The 26571-nt window shown below is 41.6% G+C and overlaps 1 protein-coding gene across 1 annotated transcript in view; it reads right to left on the bottom strand.

The window, feature by feature from the left end:
- vipr2 (vasoactive intestinal peptide receptor 2) overlaps window positions 1-26571 on the bottom strand; it is a 126719-nt gene that overhangs the window by 68668 nt on the left and 31480 nt on the right. Inside the window, exon 4 of the mRNA XM_043690682.2 lies at window positions 26296-26393. Coding sequence (XP_043546617.1) covers window positions 26296-26393 — 98 coding nt within the window. The remainder of the gene's footprint in view (window positions 1-26295; window positions 26394-26571) is intronic.

The raw sequence follows: 26571 nt of genomic DNA, 5'->3' as shown, positions 1-26571 counted from the left end.
AGCTCATCAAAACCCATAATTGCTTTACTGTTCAAAAATCTATCTATCTTTACCTTAAAAACATTCAGTGAGGTAGCCTGAACTGTTTCACTGGGCAGGGAATTCCACAAATTCACAACTCTGTGGGTGAAGAAGTTCCCCCTCAACTCAGTCCTAAATCTGCTCCCCCTTATTGTGAGGCTACGCCCCCTAGGTCAAGTTTCACCCACCAGTGGAAATAACCTCCATGCGTTATCTTATCTATTCTCTTCATGATTTTTTATGTTTTCATACGATTCCCTCTCATTCTTCTAAACTCCAATGAGTCTAGTCCCGGTTTGATACACTGAACACAAAGAAAATCATCTGACTTATGAAAGAAATACCATAAGAAACTCTGTTGTCTATTTAACAGTGTTTGCTTTCTCTTCATTTACAGATTCGGTTATCATTGGTCAGGCTAGTATTTATTGTCCATCAATAATTTGCCCAGAGAGCCATTAAGTGCCAAACAGACCAGTTTCCTTCCCTAAAGGCACTGGTGAATCAGAGGGGCTTCCCCTGACCCCCAACAATCAACAACGATTTCATGATCACCACTAGACCTTTACTTTCAGATTTTTATTGAATTCAAATACCACCACCTGCCATGGTGTTCTGAGGACTCTAGTCAGAACATGACCTGATTTGCTGAATTAATGATATTGACACGAGGTTATCACCCCCTCTGGAATTGACATTAGCCTTAATTAACTACTAAGTGGAAGATGTACAACATGCAAATTACTGATTTCATTCATATTCTATAGGAATCAAATTAATCTTCTTGCATCTTTATTATTGGAGCAAATTCATTTAGAAAAGAAAGATAATAGTCCTTGTGGTGAACTTGTTCACTTCTAGGACATCATGACAATGCTTTATGTCTAATATTTTGGTAAACGAACTATCCCCAAAGGTGAACAAAGTTAGAGAATGTTCACGTGTAAACACGACAATGCTGGGGGCAGCTCACGGTCTGACAGACTGTTCAGCTTTGTCCTGAACAGCTAGAATATACCAAGATAGAGACAGTCTCACCAGAAAACCATGCAACCCTCTGGAAGAGTCAAAACAAACAGATAACACCACAGAATCATTGAGAACGTAAAATCTACAAAGTTTCTCACTAGGCCCTTTCTGTAGTCCAAATTAGTTAAGAAGTCACTTGGACCCTGACCTTTTGCATATCTTCAACAAGTAGGCTTTCTAATCAATCTGCTCAGAGATGTAACTACACATCTCCAAAGCAATTGGGAATTGAAACCAGACGTTCTGGCTCAGGGACACGGACACTACCACTGCACCACAACAGCCATCAAAGCAATATGATCCTCAACCCCTGAATATGGCTTTGGACAGTGACTATTGAATTGGCATTTACTGTACACCTGCAGATGTGTTCGATAAGGTTAATTGCTCTCTGAGAGAAGGAATTGCTCTCTGTGATTCAACCTACTTCTGTTCTTATGTAACGTGCCCAGCTGCTGATGTATGCAATTGGAATGATTTGTTGATGTAAACATGATTTAATTCCATACAGACTATGCCTTAAAACCTTGCTACCTATTTTCTTGTTTTACAAGTCTGCCTTACAATTCTGTTGCAGTTCTCAGGAACATCTCAAAACACTTCACTTTCTATACAGTTACAGACCAAACAAAGCCTATTCTCTTGCTGTCTAAAACACTCCCTCCTCAGTTTCCCTAACGACAGCACAAAATTCTGAATGATCTGTGAGAAGAACAGGACCACAGCAGAGGCAGGCCATTCAGCCCTGGAGCGTGCCCCACCATTCAAATCAATCATGGCTGCTTTGTGTCTTCATGCACCTGCTCTGATTCCATAATCTTTAATACTATTGCCTAACTAATATCTCAACAACTCCAGTTCTGAGATTTTCAATTGACTCCGCTTCAACAATTCGGGAAAATATCGTTCGTGTGAACAAGACTTTCTGACCACTGAATGGCTGAGCTCTAATCTTAACGTTGTGCTTTCTCCATTGGACTCTGCCTGACAATCCCTAGAAACTACCTAAACGTTATGTCCAGTTGAATAATACTTCTCCCCAATGTTTCTAACTCTCCCAATCCAAATACCTTGTATTCAGATTGAGATTAGCTGCACTTATTGTTTCAATTTATTATTGTCACATGTACCAACATAGTGAAAAGTACTGTTTTCCTGTTATAAGTACATATTATCCCCTTCCTGCCTTTTACTGTAAGTACAGAGAGTTGTTTTTATTCATTGATGGGAAGTGTGCTTCACCAAGCTCATGAGACCATAAGACATAGGAGCAGAAATTAAGCGATTCAGCCCATCAATTGTGCTCCGCCATTCAATCATGGCAGCATTTTTCAACACCATTCTCCCGCTTTGTCCCCTGACTGGCATATATTGTCATTCAGCCAATTGCCCTTGAGAAGGTGGTGGTGAGCTGCTTTTTTTCAATCACCTCAGTGTAGGTACACCCATATGTGGTGAGGAAGAGAATTCCATGAGTTTGACCCTGTAGCAGTAAAAGAGCAGTGATATAATTCCAAGACAGTTCCAAGTTTGTGGTCTGAAGTAACAATGAGGCTGAAGGCTGGCACAAGTCTATAAGACATGGGTACTTCTGATGAGCTCAGAAACCACTGAACAGACTCCCTATGTAAAGTATTTAACAAAACCAGGCAGATTTTGCAAAGCACTGACTATTTAATAGTTCTGATATAGGGTTTTACTTTGTTGCTCAAGTGACTTTGTTGACATACTTTAACAACTGAAGCAAATGATTCAAACTAAAGCATTTGACATGTTGGTTGCATGATTCTATAATTACCCCATATTAAAACTGTTTCCTATTTCTTTCATTACTGCTTGCAGTATGCAATGTGGTAGAATATCTAAGCAGTAAACTGCCAGTTATTAAACTACAAATCAGGTTTAGAGTTATCGACAATTTTCAACTTTTTCATCTGAGATTATTTTGGTTCTTGCTCACGCTAAGTGTGAGTCATTGAGGACACGTGGAAAGAGTCTATTTTTGCCCCTAGATCTAGGTATGGTTTTGTTTGCAAGCCTGACAGACGAACAAGCTTTACAATCGTTCATCTTTTGATGAATGATTGCTCTTGTGAAATTTTACCAAACATTGCTCATTAAGTAGTGGCTTCCTGTTCCTGGGATCAAGTCCAACAAATCACAAAGTTTCCATTCAGCATCTCAGCCAGAGGATTTTGTCAATGTCAACTTTATTTGTTACTGATGATGGTTTTGAAACTTTTCACATTGATAGCACAGTGCACAAAATCTGTAATTAATGAAAGATCACCGTTTTATTTCTTTATTCCTTTTATTACATAGAACATAGCATATATTCTATGTTCCTTTTTTTATTGGACTATTGGCTAAAAAATGAAGAGACTGCTTTAAATGAAGGAAACTGTAGAAAGAGATGGCTGCAGTTTTGGAAATCATGTTAGTGGACCACGTTGTGAGTTGTATAGATTGGTTGCCTTCTCCTGGAACAGTGAGAATGAGGCAGACAGGACAGAGCTGAAGTCTTTGAATTAAAAGACAATTATGTTACAACAACATTTTGATTGGCTTGTGACCCGGTGATCTTTGCTTGTGTGGGGCTAGTACAGGAGAAACATCTCGCCTGCAAACAGAAAGCATCAAAAAATCTCTCTCTCTCTCTCGCACTCTGTCTCTCTCTCCAGTGTGAAGGTTCCAGAAAGTCACAGGTAACAGCTGGCTGGCTCCCACTCATTTTCTCTGCTAATCTTCTGTTGAAGGACAAATCAGAGATGTTGAAAGGATGAATTCTCAACCACTGAGTGAAAAAGTGAACATTGATGTGCCAAATAAATGATTTGGATGTGAACATAGGAGGTATAGTTAGTAAGTTTGCAAAGGACCCCAAAATTGGAGGTGTAGTGGACAGTGAAGAAGGTTACCTCAGAGTACAATGGGATCTTGATTAGATGGGCCAATGGACTGAGGAGTGTCAGATGGAGTTTAATTTAGATAAATGTGAGGTATTGCAATTTGGAAAGGCAAAGCAGGACAGGACTTATACACTTAATGGTAAGGTCCTGAGGAATGTTGCTGAACAAAGAGACCTTGGATGCAGGTTCATTGCTCCTTGAAAGTGGAGTCACAGGTAGATAGGATAGTGAAGTAAGTGTTTAGTATGCTTTCCTTTATTGATCAGTGCATTGAGTAAAGGAGTTGGGAGGTCATGTTGTGGCTGGACAGGACATTGGTTAGTCCACTTTTGGAATACTGTGTTCAATTCTGGTCTCTCTGCTATCAGAAAGATGTTGTGAAATTTGAAAGGATTCAGAAAAGATTTACAAGGATGTTGCCAGAGTTGGAAGGTTAGAACAGTAGGGAGTGGCTGAATATGCTGGGGCTATTTTCTGTGGATTGTCAGAGGCTGATGGGTGACCTTATCGAGGGTTATAAAATCATGAGGAGCATGGACATGGTAAATAGACAAGGTCTTTTCCCTGGGGTGGGGGTGTCCAAAACTACAGGGCATAGGTTTAAGGTGAGAGAGAAAAGATTTGTGGTGAAGGCTGGTACAATTACAACATTTAAAAGGCATTGGGGGGTATATATATCTTTAGGAAGAATAGGAAGGGTTTAAAGGGATATGGGACAAATGCTGGCAAATGGCTCTAGATTAATTTAGGATATCTGGTCAGCATGGATGAGTTGGACCGAAGAGTCTATTTCTGTGCCATACATCTCTATGATCCTAAATAACCTTGTGTCAACATCAAAGATTGAAAGGAACTGGAAGTAAATAGGTCATTGAATCCTATGGTCCAGACTGGTGCTATTGAACTGTGTTCCCTGACCTTAGTTTTTCCCTTTTCTATCCCAAATGTCCAAGCCTTGTCTCTCTGTGCATGTCTATTTGCTTACGAAGGAGGAGTTTAGGAAAGGGTAGAGTTATGGAGATACAAGTTTGCAATTTATATTTCCTTTTTGTCATTGTTTGTCAAATTGTTCATAATGAGTAGTTATTTCCTTGTTAAGTACAGAAAGCCAGTGAATACTTGTTTTGAATCTGAGTTTGGCAATTAGGTAAATTGGGGATTTTGGTAACTTGACTGAATATCTTCATATTTGTGATGAGTCTGGCAATAATGGGACATGATTTCCAATACACTACTGCAGTGGGGTTATGACAATGTGTGTATGGGTGACATTCCTTTCTTCATTACTTTAATAAAGATATTTAATGTTTACTTTGAACAGGTTAAGATAGTGGACTAAAAAAATGCACATTGTACTAATTGCCTGCGCACTACCATTGTCCGGTGGTATTTCAGTCTTTATCGTTCCGATGCCATTTGGTTACATTAACATTGTATAAATACTTACTCATACTGGGTTGTCTAAGAGTTGACCGAACTGGAGTTAATAATCCACACCAATAATGGTCATAGCAAAACTGCATACTCATTAGGCATACCAGCTGCAATACGCAGTGTGATTTAAATAAGTTAATATTTATTTTAGAGTTTGGATTTTGAACTAGTGGCATGTGGGTTTTAGTCCATGTACATGAGGGATTTAATAATTAACTTGTCAGTCTTTCCTGAAATGAGATTATTAAATCAGTATGTGTTTCAGGGCAGCTTGTGGAGTCAAAATATGAATTTGTTTGCATTGTAAGAGTTTTATGATTGACGAGAGTCAACATTGAATTGCATTTGTTTGCCTTTGGTTTCAGAGAATCAGGAATTGATTTTGTATTTTTGATTAGGGCAAAAGATCTGCTTGAGATTACATGTGAGAATAATTTCTTGTGAAAAAGGAAGTTAATTCAGAATAATTCAGAAGCAGTATACGGGTTTTAGTTTGAAAATTCTAGACCAGAAGTGGTTTGGTTAGAAGCCTGAATGGGTTTTTTTAATCTAAGAAAGTTTAAGCACAATTGTATGAGTAATCAAGGAAAAGCCCACAAAGCCATGAATTAAAATAAGCCGTTGAGTCAAATCTATAAATGTGATAGAAAAGACCACTCTCTCTGCTGTTTAAATACTGTGAAGCGATGGCATTAGGAATAGGTTTGATTTTATTTGACTGCATATTTTGAAATATTTCCAATTCGTATTCAATACAAATTGTTTGATTTGTTCCATTCTATCTTCATTTCTTTTGTGTAGAGGTCACACTTTTAAGATTGTCAGGAAGAGAGCTAGGAGTGAGATGAACGGAAACGTTTTTCCTCAAGGGCTGTTAGGATTTGGAATGACCTGTCTGGGAGAGTGGTGGAAGTGGATTTCATACAAGGTTTGAAAAGAGAGCTGGATGTATATTCAAAGGTGATGAATTTAGAGAACTATGGAGAAAGGGCAGAAAATGAGCCTAGCTGGCTAGATCTTTCGGGAGCTGGTTAATAACCTCCTTCTGCACTGTATAAGTTTATGATCCCATGATTCTATGTAATAAACGTCTGTTGTGTTGCTAAGATCACTAATTGCCTGTGTTTCAGTGAAAGACCACTTTGTCAAATAAAAAAAAAGTTATCAGGCAGAATCTTACCTAGCTGAGAGTGACATGGGCTGTGGCATGATGAAGGTAGAATCAGACACTGTCGTTTGTCATTTATATAAATGATATGGATGAGAATATTGGAAACATTGTTACTAAGTTTGTGGATGACACCAAAGCTGGTGGTATAGTCAACAGTGAAGAAGGTTATCTCAAGATTACATCGGGATCTTGATCAATAGGGCCAATGGGATGAGGAGTGGCCAATGGATTTTAATTTGGATAAATATAAGGTGATGCATTTTGGTAAAACAAACAGGGACAGGATTTACACAGTTAATGGTAGTGTTGTCAAACAGAGAAATCTAGGAGTTCAGTTACATAGTTCATTGAAAGTTGCTTCACATCGAGACAGAGTGATAAAGAAGGTGTTTGGCATGCTTGTCTTTATTGCTCAGATGGGATGTCATCTTGTAATTCTACATGACATTGGTGAGGTCACTTTTCGGGTACGGTGTACAGTTCTGGTCACCCTGTTAGAGGATGTCTATTATTAAATTGGAGAAGGCACAGAAAAGATTTATAAGGATGTTAACAGAACTGGAGTGTTTGAGTTATAGGAAGATGTTGGATAATATGAGACTCTTTTCACTGGAGTTTAGGAGGTTGAGGGTGACTTATAAAGGTGTCTAAAATCAAAATAAGATGAAAAGCAAAGGTCTTTTCCCTAGGCTTGGGAAGTTCAAAGCTAAAAGGCATAATTTTAAGGTAAGAAGAGAAAGACGTAAAAGGGACCTGAAGGGCAACATTTTCACATAGAGTGTGGTTCATGTGTGGAATGAACTGCCAGAGGATGTGGTAGAGGCAAGTACAGTTACAACATTTAAAAGACATTTGGACAGGTACGTGAATAGGAAAAGTTTAGAGGGATATGGGCCAAATGGGACTAGTTTGGGAAACTTGGTCAGCAAAGACGAGTTGGACCGAAGGGCCTGTTTCTATGCTGTATGACTCAATGAATCAAGTCAGCTTTCAGACTGGGATCTGAGTTGGAAATTAGTAACATTATTTGGGAGCATAACAGTGGACAGTAACAGATGATTATGAGTGAATTACAGGGCAAAAGTTTGATAAAGTGGGGCCGAAATGATAACAGTCAGAAAGGCAAGAATGGAGTGCTCCTGGCTTTAAAATCGATGTTGAGATTGCAAACATCATTCTGTCCACTTTCTGTGAGAAGAAATTCATTTCTGCCTGCATTCCACGACATTACATTGCCTTCAGATCTCAAGTGTTCAAAAATAGCCTTCTGGATGTTCTTTGAACACTGAATTTAAAATGTTTAGAGCTTTTGTCCTAAATTTGTTATTTGAGTCCGTAATGTGCAACCATTTATTGTGGTGGTAGTTGATTGAAAGGGGTGATTCATGATTTTCAGATAAGATTTTGTAAATATTAACACTTTACTCCAACTAGGAATGTGCCAGTGAAATCATTTCAGCTGAGAAGATGCAGCTTTTGTGTTGAGAGTGATGCATGTATCGTTTGACCTGAGCTTAATCTCTGACAGATAAATTGGACTCTCCAGTAGTAAAAAAGATGCTAGCTGAAGTAATTAATTGTGTTTTACAGTAAAGAACACAAATATTTATACAATACTACCACAGATACAATCTCTTTGTTTAGAGCTCACCAGAAGAAGCTTAGATAACCTCAGTTTTTCCATTGCAGGTTCACATGCAAATACTGACATTTAGCTTAACGTAGACACATTGGATTTAGGAGCAGATTTAGGCCATACGGTCCTGTTCTGCCCTCATTAATACGTGACTGATCTGACTGTAGTCTGAACTGCACCATCCCCTCCTCCATCACCCTCAAATCCCGTCTCTCCTTAGTCTACCAAAAATTCATCAAAATTGTCTTGAATTAATTCAATGACACAGCTTCAGCTATTTTCTGGTCAAGAGAGTTCCACAGGCTAACAATCATCTGACAGAAAACAATTTCTCCTGATCACGACAGAAATTGTTGGGAGAACTCAGCAGGTCTGGCAGCATCTGAGAAGAGAAAGCAGAGTTAACATTTCAGGTCTAGTGACCATTCTTCAGAACTAGACATCAGTCACTGAAATTGAAATGTTAACTCTGCTTTCTCTCCACACATGCTGCCAGACTTGTTGAGTTTCTCCACCAATTTCTGATTTTGTTTCAGATTTTCAGCATCGGCTTTATTTTAATATCTTGCTAACTGTCTTAAAAACCTTTTATTCTTTAAAGTATCCACTAGTTCTAGTCTCCCCTCCAAGAGGAAATGTCCTCCTGGTATCCTTCCAGATGAACTGAATAATCTAAATTACACTGAAGTTTGAACAGCACTGACCCTCCAAGAGTGCCCACTCCCTCAGCACTGACCGTCCGACAGTGCAGCACCCCACCCTCCGACAGTGCAGCGTTCCCTCAGCACTGACCCTCCGACAGTGCAGCACCCCACCCTCCGACAGTGCAGCGTTCCCTCAGCACTGACCCTCCGACAGTGTGGCACTCCATCAGCGTTGACCCTCCAACAGTGCAACTCTCTCTCAGTGCTGATGTTCTGACAGTGCAGCGTTCCCTCAGCACTGACCCTCCGACAGTGTGGTACCTCACCCTCCGATAGTGCAGCGTTCCCTCAGCACTGTCCCTCTGACAGTGTGGCACTCCATCAGCGTTGACCCTCCGACAGTGCAACTCTCTCTCAGTGCTGATGTTCTGACAGTGCAGTGCTCCCTCAGCACTGACCTTCCCACAGTGCGGCACCTGACCCTCTGACAGTGTGGCGCTCCCTCAGCACTGACCCTCTGACATTGCGGCGCTCCCTCAGTGCTGTCTCATTTGAGTACCACTCTCAACAGTGTAGTGGTTGGTGAGCCCAGCGCGGGTGAAAGTGTGCCAAGCATGGGATAGAGCGAGCCCTCATGGGGAAAGCCCAATGTGGAGTGTCTGCAGGCCCGATGCTTAAGAAAGGACTGTAATATTTAACTTTTAACTTTATTTCTTTATATTTCTATTTTATATTAAGTAGTAATGAACTTTTCAACTTATTTCTTTATTTTTCTATTTTTGTACCAAGGTAACTTTGTCCTAAGATGGCACCGGGAATGGTGACTTTGTACTTTTCACTGTACTTCAGCAACAGAGTAACAGAACAATAAAACCTAAGTTGAAACTTTATTGCTGGAACAGCACAGCAGGTCAGGCAGCATCCAGGGAACAGGAGATTCGACGTTTCGGGCACAGGCCCTTCTTCAGGAATGAAGAAGGGCCTGTGCCCGAAACGTCGAATCTCCTGTTCCCTGGATGCTGCCTGACCTGCTGTGCTGTTCCAGCAATAAAGTTTCAACTTTGATCTCCAGCATCTGCAGACCTCACTTTCTCCAATAAAACCTAACTCTAACTCATTAAGAGCTGATCTTTTTTATATCATAAAGGGACCCACTGTAACCTTTTGCTTTTATACCACCTTTGAGCCTTACCAATAATTTATCTTTATTGTGTAGAGTGTGAAATGGATTTTGATAGTTGAACCGTAATTAAGGGTTGAATCTTCTTTTTGGCTAAGCCCAATTTGCATTGAGTTTTTTGGCAGCCTGGAGACCTAGCGTGTTTTCTTACCATTTCTTTACCAAACTCACTGCATTAATTACACCCCCCACGCCCATGGTTTCTCTCTCATCTGAAATCCGCCCCATCTTACTGGAGACCCTTCCCAAACAACTCATTACTGAGCAGATATCCACCGAAAGACCAGCATCCCCCTGTGCTAACGCCACCTTTAAAAGTTATAAGGGCACCTGGATGAGCACTGGCATTCTGAAGAAACCCTGCTCGCTTGAGGGTGTTTGCACAAGATGTTGGGGGAGGGGTACCACATTTCTCTTGACAGGAACCAGGAGGTGCTGGTTGAGGGGAGATGGTGCAGTAGAGATGCTCTCTTCCCGCAGGACTGTCAAAGTCAGGCTGTGGCACCAGACCTTGCCAGCTTAGTCTGAGGTCACCACCTGGGTCAGTGCTAATCCCAGGGTGCAGAGGAAAGGCCAGCTATCCAGGAAGATCAATGATTCTCTCTGCTCTGCTAACATAAATGCCACGGACGTCTCCCTGCCACCTTACACTCAATCTATCAATGCCACCCCACACACCTCCCACCTCGGCTCTTGCCCCACCACTCCCATGACTAACTCACCCACTCTTGCCCTCTGAGACCGTGAACCCTGCATGCCCTCAGCGTTATGCAGAGACAGACCTGTCCCCACCAGTACTGTACCCCAGTGTCATACAGAGACAGACCCGTTCCCACCAGTACTATACCCAAATGTTATACAGGGACAGGCCGGTCCCTACCAGTACTGTACCCCAGCGTTATACAGTGACAGATCTGTCCCCACCAGTACTGTACCCCAGTGTTATTCAGCGACAGACCTGCCTCCTTAGATCTTCTTGGTGCATCTCATCACCTCTCCCCTACAACCACCAGCACGAAAGTGAGCCCACTCATTCCCTTTCCCTTGTTTCTGGGCATGGCAGCCCCCTACCAGGGCAGAGAGAATCTGTATGGGCGAAGGATGCCCAACATCCATGACCTCACTCTTGATGAGCAAAGAATCCTGGTTCTTGCAGGAGAAGACTGGGATCTCTCTTGCCCTGTGGGGATGCCAAGCCATCCATGTGCTATCAAATGAGTGTATATATCTTGTCCAATGCAGGTGCACATTTCCTCACAAGGGGACTGGAGACATCCCTTCTTGATCATACCCCAAATGGATTGGTTCCCTCTGTGCACAAAGCTGGAGCTGTCAGGGCTGTCCAGCAATGGACAACACACAGAGAGGACCAATGCTCTGGGATGGCCAGGGAGTAAGCAGCCTGTGAGCCGTCCATTGCATGGGCCTGTGACCAAAGCCCTTATCTTTTAAACACCCTCTGATTGGTGGTTGCTGCAGGCCCCTCCCTCACAAGGCAGGTCAATTGTCCCGCCCATTCCGAGTGCACTCACAGCCACTTTCCTCTCCCTTGCACACTCTCCATTTGCATGGCAATGGAAGGTGACAGTGAGTGCTCCTCTTCTGGCAGCTTTCAGCCTCAGTCAGAACCTGTCAGTGAGCAGGCCCCAAATATCCACAATCCCTTCCTTGTAGCCTGTCCCATTAATCCCACAGGCTTCAGACCTCCCCAAATCCAAACCTTTTTGTTTACATGTGTCTACCCTTCCCACCCAGATCCTTGGAAATCAGGTGACTATGCCTAGCGCGGTTATGCTTAGCTGGCCCCTTCTCCCTCCCTCCTTGACGCCAGGGTGCTCCTGATGTGGATGACCCTCTCCCCAGCCATTCTTTATAGCATCCACCCACCTTGCGAAGCCTGCTGCCCTCCTTTATAATTGCCCAGAGCTTGCAGGCCTCAATCCTGGAGACTGAACAGCCAAGGCCCCTGCTGATGCAATGGCTGAAGTTGAGATAGGCCTCGCTGTCATACATCTCACAATAGCCCTCATCACTCAGACCTGGATAAGATTCCACACTAAGATATGTTTATGATTCTACTTAATAAAAGCAAGCAGCTTTCTAGTTTGTGGTTTAGTTGAGGAAATGCATACAATCCCTCAGATTCATAATGTTAGTCTGACTTTATTTCCAATTGTAGTTTGTTGTTCTGTGTGTGTGTGAAGATACGCCTGAATTCTGGAAGGATTCAAAATTGTTTTCAACTTTAAAAGAGATGGTTTTATGGATTTCAAAGTTGAAAAAATAAAGAGAAGGTCTTGGTTGCATCAGTAAACTTCATTTGTAAACTTTGCTGATTCTACACAGTAAGACATAGGAGCAGTAACAGGTCATTTGGCCCATTGAGTCAGCTCCACAATTTAATGAGATCATGGATGATTTGTTACTCCGCAAGTCTACTTTCTTGACTTGTCCCCGTAACCTCTGATCTCCATCCTGATTAAAAATCCATACCTTTGTCTTGACTAAGGGAGATGGAGTTGGTTGCAAGAGGCTGATATTTCAGTAGGTTTGATCTTCTCCATATTTTAATTTGGGGGAGTTTCTGTTCAGCCAGTATTGGGTGCCAGACTAGAAATCTGGCTTTTAACCAACAGTGGGCAGCTGGGTGAGGAGGTCGAGGAGTTGTTCTGAGCATCCACCTCAGTAGCAAAAATCTGGTCCACAAACTTCTTCAGAAACATACAAACTAATGACATACCATGCTCTGACTTAAAGACTTACATGAATGACACATTCTAACTGCATTATTAAAAGTTGCACAAGTGAGAACTTTAGGTGATTCAGTGCACAAACTAAATCATGATCTAACTGAAGGGTTGAACAGACCTGAATGGCCTACTGCTTTTCCTGTATTTCTATATATCTAGACTACAAGTCCAGTGACGTAACCATCACAGATCTATAACCCACAGTGGAACAACTTGGTCTTTGTGCATTTTTGTTCTATTTCAGCTCTCCAGATTTGTCAATGTTTTTATTTAACAAAATCATTGCGTTAGTTGCAGTCAATGACTCAGTAGCACTGCACATCTCACAGCTAGACTGTACAATACGTTACACCTTATCTAATATGTACTGTAATGAACATTTTATCGAGAGCTTTGTGTTACAACACGCCTTCTGCAGTCTGCCCCGCTTTCTTCATCCAACTGCTGTGAAGTTGAATTGAGTGTGAGGGATTTCATGTTGAGCCCTCCTCACTTCCAGGATTGAAAAGAAGTAACTCTTTCATCGACAGCTTTTCCTAAATGTTAGAAATTTCTGCCGCAGCTCGAGGCCAGTGAGAACAGCGCTGTGTGTGTATGTTTAAATCTGCTGATGCAGGCAAATTAGACTCAAGCTGCCAACTTGAATGAGCCTCCGAGATAGTCCAGATATGTCCACTTAGTCTAATACAGACTTTGAAGCATAGAGATAATAAGGGCAGCATCTGACCAAAGCTACTAAAATTAGGATCATGTTTACACTGCAGCATTAGTGCTGCTGCCACTGAGTGCTCCATTGTTCAAGGTGGTGTGAACATTCAGTACAAATCCAGGATTTAGGCTTGACCTGACTCCAAGACAAGTGGTACTGAGCTCCCATGAGGAGACAACTCCTCCACAGTCTTGTTACTGCAGCATTTTTCAGAAGACTTTGACTTGTTGGGTCTCTGGTAGTTTTGGAGACCTACCCAGTACCCATTTAAATGTTTAAGATTGTATGAATGCTCTCATATGCACTTCCTGAACATTAAATTATTGTGAAATAAACTGAACCCAATGCAAGATTATAGATTCTTGCTACACTTTCAAAATAAACTCAGTCACAGCTTTTATAGGGACACACTTTCCTTTATCCATATAGAAACATCTTTTTGTTAAACTCTCTATTTAAGCTTACAACAGTTAGTAAAATAAACTTATTGAAATTTACAGAGTAAATTATGTCCTACATTGACTCATGGCTTTCCCAACTTCATTTTAAAAGTATTACACCCATCCCTTGCTTACATAGTCTGTATGTCAGAACTATTAAAAAAAAGTCACATCTATATATGGTTTGATCAAGTGTTGAGGCTGAACAAAAGTGCTCATGTCGTTTATGTTAGAGATCATTTTCAAATATTACAATGTAATCTTTGGCATCTGTGTAAGTAGTTACTTAAGTAAGGGAAATATTTTGGCAGTAAGTCTTTCAATTTAGTTGAGGTACCTTCTGCTTTATGGAGGCAGGTTGGTATCCATGAAAGGGATGATGTGGTTTAATAATGGTCAAGGATGTGTTAAAGGGAACAATGGACACAAGGACGAGCGAAGCTCGATTCAGCCCACACTGCTCAGCAAAGACTTGTCGGGTGGCTACTGTCACCCTGTTGGGGAATGTAGAACACAGGGAATGGTTTCAGTGAAAGAGACAATAAGTTAGGACTGAGAAAAACTTTCATTCAAAGGCTTATATATCTTTGGGACTGTCTATCCCAGAGGATTATGGATACTCCACCATGGTATATATTTAAGGCTGAGATAGATTCTGGCCTCTCTGGGGGTGAAGGGATGCAGGGAGCAGGTGGGAACATAGAGTAGAGACAGAAGGATATCTGAGATTGTATTGGATGGAAAAGGGGCCTTTCCCTTTGCTGCTCCGGCTTTATACATTTTTATACTCCTCATTGCTGCAGTTTGGCGCCTGACTGGGAGCAGCCAGCTGGGAGAACAGCCCTTCACTTCCTGTCAGCTGCTCAGTCTCAGTAAATGCTTTTAACTGAGATTACTTAACACATTCTTGAATAAAGTCAACATCACATTGGGGAAGAAAGCCTTTGGCATTTTAATATTATTACTGGCCATAAGTCAGAAGGTGCAACTGAAGCTGGAAGACAGAAGAAACTTGCACTTCCATCGCACGTTTCACAACCTTGGAACATCCCAGGAATGCTTTACAGCCAATGCAGTACTTTGGAAGTGTAGTCACTGCTCCATCAGTGCAGCTCTTCCTCAGTACTGCACTAATCTGTCAGCCTTAATGTTTGTACTCAAACTCAGAGTAAGACTGGAAACCATGACCTTGTGATTCAGAGGCATCAGCACCGCATGAGTTGCAACCAACAAGGAGATATTAAGATGTAGCTGAGTCAATAAAGTGTGGAGCTAGAAAAGCACAGCAGGTCAAGCAGCAGAAATGATGTTTCAGATCAGGATCTTCACAATAGTGCCAAGAATAACGTATAGACACACATCATTCAATAAAGGACAAACCAGAGAAAAAGAATTATAAAACCTATGGAAATGGGTAAATTTTGCCTGTGATGGCTAGGTCAGGCTGCCAATGGTTGGAAACCCCAAGCCTAAAGAGTCCAAAATACAGGGGTGGCACTATCATTATTCAAAGGAGAAGGATATATTTCTTTCCTCTTGCTCTGATAATCTTCATGCTCATGAAGGTGGGCATTAATGATGTTTCCTTGGCATTTATTTATATTGTTTACTTTTTCATATGAGGTGGTCATTGATTGAACTGAGTGGCATGCTCAGCCATTTCAGAGGACAGTTAACAGTCAGCCACATTGCTATGGTCTGGAGTTATGTGTAGGCCAGACCAGGTAAGGGAGGCAGCTTTCCTTCCCTTAAGGACATTGAGTTACTTATAAACCTATTTGGTGATCTACGTAGACTGGAGGAGCAAAAGACCTGGACATGAATCTTCACAGTGTATGTTCACTGGCACTTGTGGTGATTGGGAGGTAGTAAATACGTGTCTAATTTGCTAGGTAAAGGATAAAGAAAGGACATTTCCAGGGGTTCTATAAAATCACACAGCAATTGGGTAATTACACTTACCCAAAAGATCACCACTAACTTCTACTAAACACATCTGGAAATTAAAATATTACAAATGTTCTTAAATTGTTGAAGTGGTTGACCCTACATGGTGTCAAGGAGATTGGGTGAGTTAGATACGTGTATTAAAGGTTCAGCCAATACATATTAGGGAAGCAAACAAACATGCTGGAAATATCCAGCAGATCAGGAAGCATTTTCTTCCTGAGTCATATAGCATGGAAACATCCTGGGAAATCTTTTCTGAACCCTCTCCAGTTTAATAACATCCTTCCTACAGTGGTGGAAAAAAATAGAGCTAATATAGCAGGTTCGTGACCTTTCATCAAAAGTGTTCTGATGGTCACAGACCTAAAATATTAACTCTCCTTGTCTCCATCGATACTTCCTAGGCCACTAAGCATTCCCAGCCCCTGCTGTTTCTATTTGAGATTTCCAGCATTTGTGGTATTTTGCTTCATGCTATAACAATGTGCGATCTGCATTCATTCCATCTCTACTTGCTGGCTTAGCACTTTGTCCCAAGTCATGGTGTGACCAGTGGATTCCTATCTGAGAAAATCTCAGTTGCAGGTCCCAAAAAAGGTCTCACAGTTAATAGTCAACAGTGAGTACAGTCACTCAGCTGCTGATATTGAATGGAGTTTAATTGTAATGGTCAAACTCAAGCCTGAGCCTCTTATTCTATCTGATGCTGTTTCACTTGCAACACAGCCTCCATTACAAGCCCCTTCATCGTACTACTACACTGAAATGCCAATGTAACTGTCAAGAGTGTGGTGCTGGAAAAGCACAGCAGGTCAGGCAGCATCCAAGGAGCAGGAGAATTAACGTTTCAGGCAAAAGCCCTTCATCAGAAATGTAACTGTGTTCTCTGATATTTTGTTGGTATCAGTAACAAGCAGATGAATGGAATGACTGAACTGTTCATAAAAAAAACCTAACTTGAAGATCAGAGAAGAGACAAATTTTCAACTTTGGATATTTTGATATGTTATGGTGGAAGTGACAGAAGCATAGAAGCAACAGGTTTGGAGCTGGGTTTTCTGTCTCTGTACTAACTGGGCTCTAACAATGAATGAGCAAAGAAATTCACCAGCTGTTGAACAAAAGTGCAACCAGAGCCTGCATTGCATGGAAATATTCAGAGGAAGAGGAAACTGACCATAACAATGTAGGACTTGTCAGCGACTCCAGGACTTTAGTGTTGGCCAGTCCGAGAAAGTAATGAGCTTAAACTTCCTGCCAGATTTGAAAGCCAAGTGTTTATCCTGTTCAGAGTACAAACATGCTGCAAAAAATAATGACAAAATGGATTAACGCCATCAGTCTGCTTTCAATCATCAGCAAACTGGTCAAAGGTGTCATTGACAGTGCCATTAAATGGCACTGAAACAGCAATAACCTGCTCAACCATGCTCAGTTTGGGTTTCAGTTTCACACCTCACTGCAGACTTAGTTCAAGTGTGGACAAAGGAGCTGAGTTCTGATGGTGAGGTGAGAGAGATTATCCTTGACATCAAGGCTGCATTTGCCCTACAGCACCATGAAGAAGCCCTTGCAAGAACTGGGGGATAGCTCTCCACTAACACAAAGGAAAATGGTTGCAGTTGGAGGAGATCAATCATTTCAGTCCTAGGACAAGTTTCTCAGGGGTGTGTCCTAGGCCCAACCATTTACAGCTACCTCATCAATGACCTTCCCTCCATCATCAAGTCAGAAATGGGGATGTTCACTGATGTCGACACAGTGTTCAATACCATTTGCAACTCCTAAGCCACAGGAGCAGTCTGTGCCAATATGCAGCATAATTTAGACGATATTCAGGATTAGCCTGCTAAAGTGGAAAGCAACATTCATGCCACACGAGCACTAGGCAATGACTATGTCCAACAGGAGAGAATCTAACCATCTTCTCTTGACATTCAATGACATTGCTGAAGCACTAACATGAACATCTTCAGATAATCACTGATCAGAAACTAGTCTAGCCACATAAATACAATGACCGCAAGAGTAGGCCAGACTCAGAGTTCTGCAGTGAGTAACATACCTCCTGACTCTCTAGTCAACAGGGTGGAAGTCTGATAGAGTATGAGTGCAGTTTTAACAAAACTCCTCAAGTTATTGAGGAGAAACAGCCTATTTGGTTGGTAATCCACCTTTTCACGTTAAATCATACACAGTGGCAACAGTTTATGCAGGTTGGGAATCCTTTATGTATAAATCTCAAAACCGACTGCTTTTCAGATGAAGGGATATTTTGATTTTTCAGGTGCTTGACCCTTTAAGATCATTTACTAATCATTTCACAACTAAAAGCAAAATATTCATTTAACTTGGGAACTCATTATACCCTACCTATAAACTCTTTTTTTTCATTATCTTTGTCCCCATTTGATGCTGGAATTATCATTAGGGTCCAATTAGGTCTCTATCCTGATGAAGGGCTTTTGCCCAAAACATCAATTTTCCTGCTCCTCAGATGCTGCCTTACCTGTTGTGCTTTTCCAGCACCACTCTAATCTTGACTCCATTTAAGTCTATGTCAGCTCTTTGGAAAAAACACTTTGCTCAGGCGAATGGACCTAAAAAGCAATGTTTTGCCCAAAGGGCCCAACCTCACTGTATCTACAAGTCTGCTGTCAAAAAGACCTTCAGTTTTTCGGTTTTCAGATGTGTGGATGAAGAATATCTGGCCTGTACTTTATCCAGGGTATAGTGTGCACTATATACAGCATGAACCACAGCAATTCACCAACACTCCTTCGGCAGCACCTTTCAAACATGCAACATCTAAGAGTTAACAGGGTTAGGACAGCAGGAGTTCGAGAACGTGTCACTCCAAGACACTCAAGAGGGTTCAGTTTTCAGTAAGGGGTAGGAGATTCAGAATGGATTGGGGAGAAACTTTTTCTCTCAGTGGGTGGTGGGAATCCGGAATGCACTGCTTGGGAAGGTAGTGGAGACTGGCAACCTTACAACCTTTAAAAAATACTTGGATGGGTTCTTCAAATATCATAACATTGAAGGATATGAGACAAGTGCAGGAAATTGGGATTAGCACATCTTTAATGGTAGTTATGTCAGTGCAGAATCCATGGGCCGAAGGGGCTTTTCTATGAACCCGTGAATAGGACACACCATCTAATTTGAAACTATATCGATTTTCCTTCACCGTTGCTCGGTCAAAATCCTGAATTTCCTCCCTAACAGCACAGTGGGTGGCCCTACACCAGATGGACTGTATCAGTTCAGTAAAGTGGCTTCCTAGCCCCTTCTCATAAGCAAACTGGGATGTGCAGTAAGTACTGGCCTTGCGAGTGAGGCTTACATCTCAGAAATAGAAAAACAAGAATTGCTCATGCTTAAGTGGCGACAGAATAAAAAAGCCTTTTCAGTATACACCTGTATTCACCGGCCTCACAGTGGGGTCAAAATTAGACAGCGATGTCTGCCTGGAGATAAGGGGAGTGACATCTGGGACATCCTCACCATCAATTCATCACTGGCTAGAGCTTCTGCTTGTTTGAGGAGAGCACTTTTAATGACAGTGCTTCAGCCAATTACAAATTACATGCAACGTAACTCTGGATTGCCATTCGGTTTTAGAATGAGGAATGAAAGTCTGGTGTAACACATTTTCAATAAGTTGTGCAGCAGATGAAAGATTTTTACAGTGAAGATAATCCCCATCCCATTACACGCATCATTTTCAGTTGGGTGATTCCTGTTCTCTCTTATGTTCTGTCAAATTTGTTTTGTCAATTTTGTTTATAGTAAGATCCCATTAACACACTTTATTATACGAAGCATGCTTTAATTTTCTCTTAAGCAGCATTGGCTTCATGTCCATACTTAGTAGCTGCTAATTTTAACTGGAATGACACAGACTGCCTGCAGGCCTTTTTTTGTTCTGCTTAGTCGTCAAGCTTTTAGAAGAACTGGAAAAGACAGGCTCCCATTTGGAGGTCCATTATAATGACCAGGAACTACATCTGTTTGCTTCATCACTTTAAAATAAAAGTCTCTTCAACATCTTGGATCGTGGCTTTTTCTCCATGAATGGACTTTTAACCCAAGCATTTAGATGAAACCAGCAGGTTAATTTGCTCTGAGCTTAATTGCCAGCACTAGTTAGTATGTTTAGCTTTATCGGTCAGTGCACCAAGTCCAGGAGGTGGGAGGTCATGTTGTGGCTGTAAAGAACAGTGTTCAGGTCACTTTTGGAATAATGCATGCAATTCTGGTTTCCCTGCTGTTGGAAGGATGTTGTGAAACTTGAAAGGGTTCAGAAAAGATTTACAAGCACTTTGCCCAGGTTTGCGCTGCTGGGAGAGACTGAATAGGCTGGGGCTGTTTTCCCTGGAGCATCGGGGTGACCTCAAAAGTTTATAAAATCATGAGGGGCATAGATAGGGTGAATTGTCAAGGTCTTTTCCCCAGGGTAGGGGAGTCCAAAACTAGAGGGGAAAGATTTAAAAGCAACCTAAGGGGCAACTTTAACACACAGAGCATGTATGGAATGAGCTGCCAGAGCATGGTACAATTACAACATTTAAAAATGATCTGGATGGGAACATGTAAAGGGAGGGTTTAGAGGGATATGGGCCAAGTGCTGGCAAATGGAATTAGATTAATTTAGAAATTCTGGTTGGCATGGATGAGTTGGACTGCAGGATTTGTTTCCATGCTGTACATTTGTATAAGTGTATGATTCTAAGTTATTCATTTGAGTTCATACAGTGGTCCCTAAATTCTGCCATGCTCCTAAAGCCCCAATAAATTTTATTACGAAAATAAAATATTATCCTCTGATGTTGAATACAACCTTACCATCATTATTGAATTTTTTATCAAATAAAACTGACAACCATTTCAGCACTTCTGCTGTTCTGGTGGAGAAACAGCTAAATCTTATGGGTTTATTTTTGGCTAAGCTTCAATTTTGTCAGGTTTCTTGGAAGGATTCTTGTTCTGAGACCTCGCAGGAGATCACACTGTATTTTATGAAATGTGTCTCATTAAATGTCTACCCCATCCCTATGTTGGCCCTCTTGTCCAATTCTCGCCCCATCTTACCAGGTCATCATTCCCAGAACAAATTGCCACTGCTGCATATCCCAGTGTTAACCAAAATCCCTGGCATTAGCTTTAAGAGATTATTGTGTATCGATGTGAGCATCGTTAGTCTGGAACTGTCCTGCATGGTTCCTGACTTTTGCCCCGGATATGACAGACAGGGGATACCTGGCCCACAATATGGTGAAAAGATTCAACAGACAAGATGGGTTGTTCTGATATTCAGGCCCTCACCCGCTACGAGGAGGGGATCCTGACTCTGACCTTCCCGAGTGACTGTCTGACCATGTTCAAGCCTCTGGACTGGTATCGGAGGGTGCCCCTGACTTATGCTGCAGGGAACCCCTTGACTGAAAGCCATCTCCCTTAAGAACACAAGAGAATAAATGTCAACAGGAGTAGGCCATTCAAGCCTAAAGAACAAGGCTGATCTGCCCCCTGCTAAACTCCTGGTTCATGTCAGCTCCTTATATCCCTCCATGTCTCAATATTTCTAAAATCTACTGAGCTCCTCTTTAAATACTTTCCGAAACAACTCCACAAAGGTTGGTACCCATCACCAAGTCACTCTTTATTTACATCTGCATAGTCCTTAACACTGACCCAGATAGCTCAGAGCTGGCTCCTAAAGTGAGCAAAACCCTTGACACTCCTGTTCATTAACCAGGGCTCCCTGATTGAGCCAGATTAACAGCCCCAATCAGGGAATTCATATTCTATGAGGTCCACCTGACTGACCTTGCTCCAATCATTACACTTTCAGTGATCTAGCCTCTACAACTCTCTGAGAGTTAGAGAATTCCACGCATGTACTATTCTCAAAGAAAAAAAATCCTTCGCATCTCAGTTTAAAATGATATAATTCTGCAATTATGACTCCCGAGTTCGAGATTCCCCCACAAGTGGAAACATCTTCTTAACAACTAATCTGTCAAGTCGCCTGATTAAATGTGATACCCATCATCCTTCTAAACTCTAACAAATAGATGCCCAAGCTGCCTAGCCATTCTCAATGTCAACCCCTTTATGCCAGGAATCAGACTGGTGAACCTCCTTTGAACACCCTCCACTATCAATGTCTCCTTTAAATACAGTGACTAAACTTGTACATAGTACTCCTGGTGCAGTCTCACCACTGTTTACAAATATAACAAGACTTCCCCATTTTTAAACTCTGAGGAATTAAGAACAAAATTCCACTCGCGTTCTTATTTACTTACTGTACCAATATGCTAACTTTCTGTGTTTCATATACAAAAACACCAAGGTCCCTGCACTTTTTAGTGTTTCTCTCCACTTAAATAGTCTGCCTTTTACTCTTCCTATGAAAGTGCATAGCCTCGCATTTTCCTACATTTAACTCCATCTGTTAAGTTTTTGCCCACTCACCCAATCTATCCCACTTGAAAATTCTTTATGTCTTTATCAAAGCATGCCCTCCTATCTATTTTATATTTGCATACATTTCACTCTGCCCTCTCCTTAATATGGTTAGTATATCATTGAGGTCCTAAGACTGATCCTTCTGGTACTCCATTAGTTATAACTTTTCAAGCTAAAGAAGAGCCATTCATCCCAACTCTCTGCCTTCTGTATGTTAACTAATCTGAATTCATGCGAACATATTGCCCCCAATATCATGAACTCCCATCTTTTGCAATACAGTTCTAAGATTTTACGTGGCACCTTATAGAAGGTCTTTGGGAAATTCAAGTATACTACATCTTTATCAAATCTGTTTTTATATCCTCAAAGAACTCAAACAAATTTGTCAAACTTAATTTACTTTTCACAGAACCATGTTGACTCTTTTTGGTTGTAAGTAAGTAAGTTAGCTCGCTGAGCTGGAAGGTTTGTTTCATACGTTTCGTCACCATACCTGGTAACGCGTGAGTGTCTCTGGTGAAGCGCTGGTGGTATGTCCCGCCTCTCTACTTATAGGTCTTAATTTCTTAAGGTCGGTGATGTCATTTCTGGTTCTTTTCTTTTCAAGGGAAGGTAGATACAGTCTAAATCAATGTGATTATTAATGGAGTTCCGGTTAGAATGCCATGCCTCTAAGAATTCTTGTGTGTGTCTTTGTTTCGCCTGTCCTAGTGGAGAAGAAACAGCTAAATCTTATGGGTTTATTTTTGGCTAAGCTTCAATTATGTTGTCCCAGTCTGTATGTATAGAAACTAGTGATAGCGAGTCATATTGTTTGGTGGCCAGTTGGTGTTCCTGTATCCTGGTGGCAAGTTTCCTGCTAGCTTGTCTGATATAGTGTTTTTACAGTTCTTGCAAGGTATCTTGTAAATGATGTTAATTTTGCTGGTTGTATCTAATGGATCTTTTAGGTTCATTAGTCACAGTATAAGTGTGTTGGTAGGTTTGTGGGCTTTGTGTTAAGCTTCTGTAAATGTCCTGCTATTTCTTCCTTAATCATGGACTTTAGCATTTTCCCAATGACAGATATTAGGCGAATTGGCTTATAGTGTCCTGTTTTTTTCTCTCCCTTCCTTCTTGAACAGTAGCATCACATCAGTGGTTTTCTAATTTGTTGGAATCCTTCCAGAATCCAGGCATAGGTCATTCGGCCCTTCGGGCCTGCTGTGCCATTCAATATGATCATGGTTTATCCTTTGTCCCAATATGCCTTCTCCCCAAACCTCTCAACACCTTTAAAATCTAATTATCTACCTCTTTCTCAAGTTTTTCAGTGATTTGGCCTCTAAGGCCTTCTGTGGTACAGAATTTAAGGCTCACTACCTCTGAGGAAATATTTCCTCATCTCGGCTCTAAATAGTCTATCCTGAATCCTGAAACTATATCCATGGTCCTAGACTCAGAACCAGGAGAAACTTTCCCTGCATCTAGGCTGTCCAGTCCTTTTAGAATTTTATACATTTCAATCAGATCCCTTTCATCTTTCTAAATACGAGCGAATATAGGCCCAGTCGAACCAATCTCTCCTCATAGGACAGTCTGCCTAATGAATTGTCTCTATGGCAACATTAGCACAGACATTTACACGACTGAAGAATGTAATGTTTGTAAATAACAATCAGTGGTCTGTTTGATGCCTCAGTATCCTCACACTATCTCTCATTACAGGAAATAATATAAGTTTTCCTGCATTAGGTAAAGGCAAACATTTGGAGGCAAACTCACGACAGAGAATTCTTAAGAATGGCAACCTGCTGATTGAAGACATTTCTCCTATCTCAATCCTAAATGATCAGTCTTTCACCCTGAGACTAGGTCCCAGGCTGTGACTGTCCTGAAGAGGGTGAAGTGCACTGGAACAAGCTAAGCCTTGAGAGAAGGGGCCTAGTGAAGGAAGTGAATATCACTCCCTTCAGGACTAAAGACCCAATAAAGAATGTCTGAGCTTCCCTGCCTAGAAAACCACCTCTTAATTTACAAAAGCCTTCTTATCCTGGGGCTCCCACCTTCAACCTCAGCCTCTGAGACACCCAGGAACCCTCTGCTGCTTTTTGCTAACCTTCTGATGATTTGAGCAAGGCATCAGGCAATATGATAATAAAGCTCTGACATTATAACCTCGATGCCGTACCTCAAAGCAACACTTCGCACTGCATTTACCAGTGCATGATTAATTTCAAATGTATATCTCTGCTTTATTTGTCATTAGTTTTGTTTTAGTTTGAAAGGGTGGAATTTAATCCAAGTGACAAAGGCCTCGTTTGCTGACCGGAGATTCTGCGAGAGCCTTGCTTCCTCCCTTTTGGGGAAGGTCCACTACATTAGCTCCTAGCTCAGGCACCAGCATTTCAAAGTATTTGGGGAAGGTGGAGGAAGGGTTGGCACTGTAAATCCTTCCGCCTTCCCCACATCCCCCTGCCTCCACCACCGCCCCACCCCCCCGGCCAATTGAAGTCAGGAAACTCCTCTTTGCCATCAGAATCAACGGCACATGGTGGTGGTGGTAGTTGTAAGTAATTTACTCACCTGAGGCCCTGGATCAGTGAAGAGCCAGGCCACAGGTGTGTGAGGGCAGGATTGGGGTCACAGTGAAGAGAAGGGGGGCAGTCGCTTGCTGAGGGGTGTAATGTTTCAGAAAGGAGAGTGAGATAGGGGAGGTTCATTGCCAATTCCCACCCCAATACCAACTCTTCCCAACTCCAGAACCTTTGATTAGGCCATGGATACCTCACAACAAGGAACCTGCTCCTGGGAGTCCGTAAGCCATCCCCACATTCTTCCGAGTGAGGAACCATTTGTGTGGTGGTCATTTTCATCGCTGATTCACTTCTTAAATCTCTTTTCTAGTATTTCAATTCCAAATGGACACCCCTAGGAATAAGGGAATTGCTTACACTGAAAATTACTCTGTTACACATTCTAACTCTATAGGAGCTGCATTTACCCAGTACACTGCAGATGCAGTCTACAGCAATATAAAACATGTGGAGACGGATGGGATTAGTGTAGATTGGCATCATGAGTGGCACAGCCATGGTGGGCCGAAGGGCCTGCTCCTGTGCCATACTGTTCTATACTTGATTCTATATTTAAGGAAATAAATCTTGCATTTTCAGAGCATCTTTACAAACTTGAACCATCATAACTATTTTCAGGGTTCAGACACTGGCTTTTGACGCACAATTTTCACACTCAAAGTTTGCCTTATGATCTCACCTGCAGGATCCTCTACACTGAGGTCATTAATTAATCCTACATTATTACACATTCATTGCTCACTCCTTTAAGAATAGGAGTTGGGAAGTCATGTTGAGGTTGTACAGGACATTGGTGAGGCCTTTTCTGGAATATTGTGTCCAGTTCTGGTCACCCACTTATAGGAATGATATTATTAATTGGATTTACCAAGATGTTGCCGGGTATGGAAGCTTTGAGTTGTAGGAGACGTAGGAGATTAGTAGGTGATTTGATAGAAGTTCATAAAATAATGAGAGGTACAGATAGAGTTAATGGTAGTTATCTTTTCCGTAGGATGTGGGATTTCAAAACTGGGGGCACATTTTTAAGGTGAGAGGAGAAGGATATAAGCCAGGGGGGATGTTTTTACACAGAGGATGGTTCGTGTGTGGAATGAACTTCCTGAGGAAGTGGTAGATGTGGGCACCATTATAATGTTTAAAAGATATTTGGATATGTACATGAATAGGAAACATTTGGAGGGATATGGGCCAGGAGCAGGAAGATGGGACTAGTTTAGTTTGGGATCATGTTTGGCATGGACTGGTTGGATCAAAGGATCTGTTTCCATGCTGTTTGACTCTACGACTCTATGAAACATTGTGAAGTGATGGAAAATAGCATGGTGCTCAAACATAGCTGCAAAAAGACATCTTGTGTACTCACATTTTTATCAGCTTCATTGGTGGAGTATAGACAGGCATTAGTATATGCTGGAAAGGTGTCTGTCCAACCTTCAACTGTGCAATTCTTGCTGACATTAGCTACAAGAAAAAAATTAATGGAATTTAATAAAGATCATATTGATTGCCACTTCAATTTCAAAAGAATGCTACTTCAAACCTGGTGAATACAGAGAGTTTTGAGAAGATTTGTAGCTCAGGCTGAGGTTCTGATGTAGGTTTGTTCGCTGAGCTGCAAGGTTCATTCCCAGACGTTTCA

This window comes from Chiloscyllium plagiosum, unplaced genomic scaffold, assembly GCF_037043375.1.
Source record: "Chiloscyllium plagiosum isolate Xiang-an unplaced genomic scaffold, Cpla_swu_hap1 HiC_scaffold_5, whole genome shotgun sequence".
NCBI classification, from domain to species: Eukaryota; Metazoa; Chordata; class Chondrichthyes; order Orectolobiformes; family Hemiscylliidae; genus Chiloscyllium; species Chiloscyllium plagiosum.
This window is presented reverse-complemented; position numbering and strand designations above follow the sequence as displayed.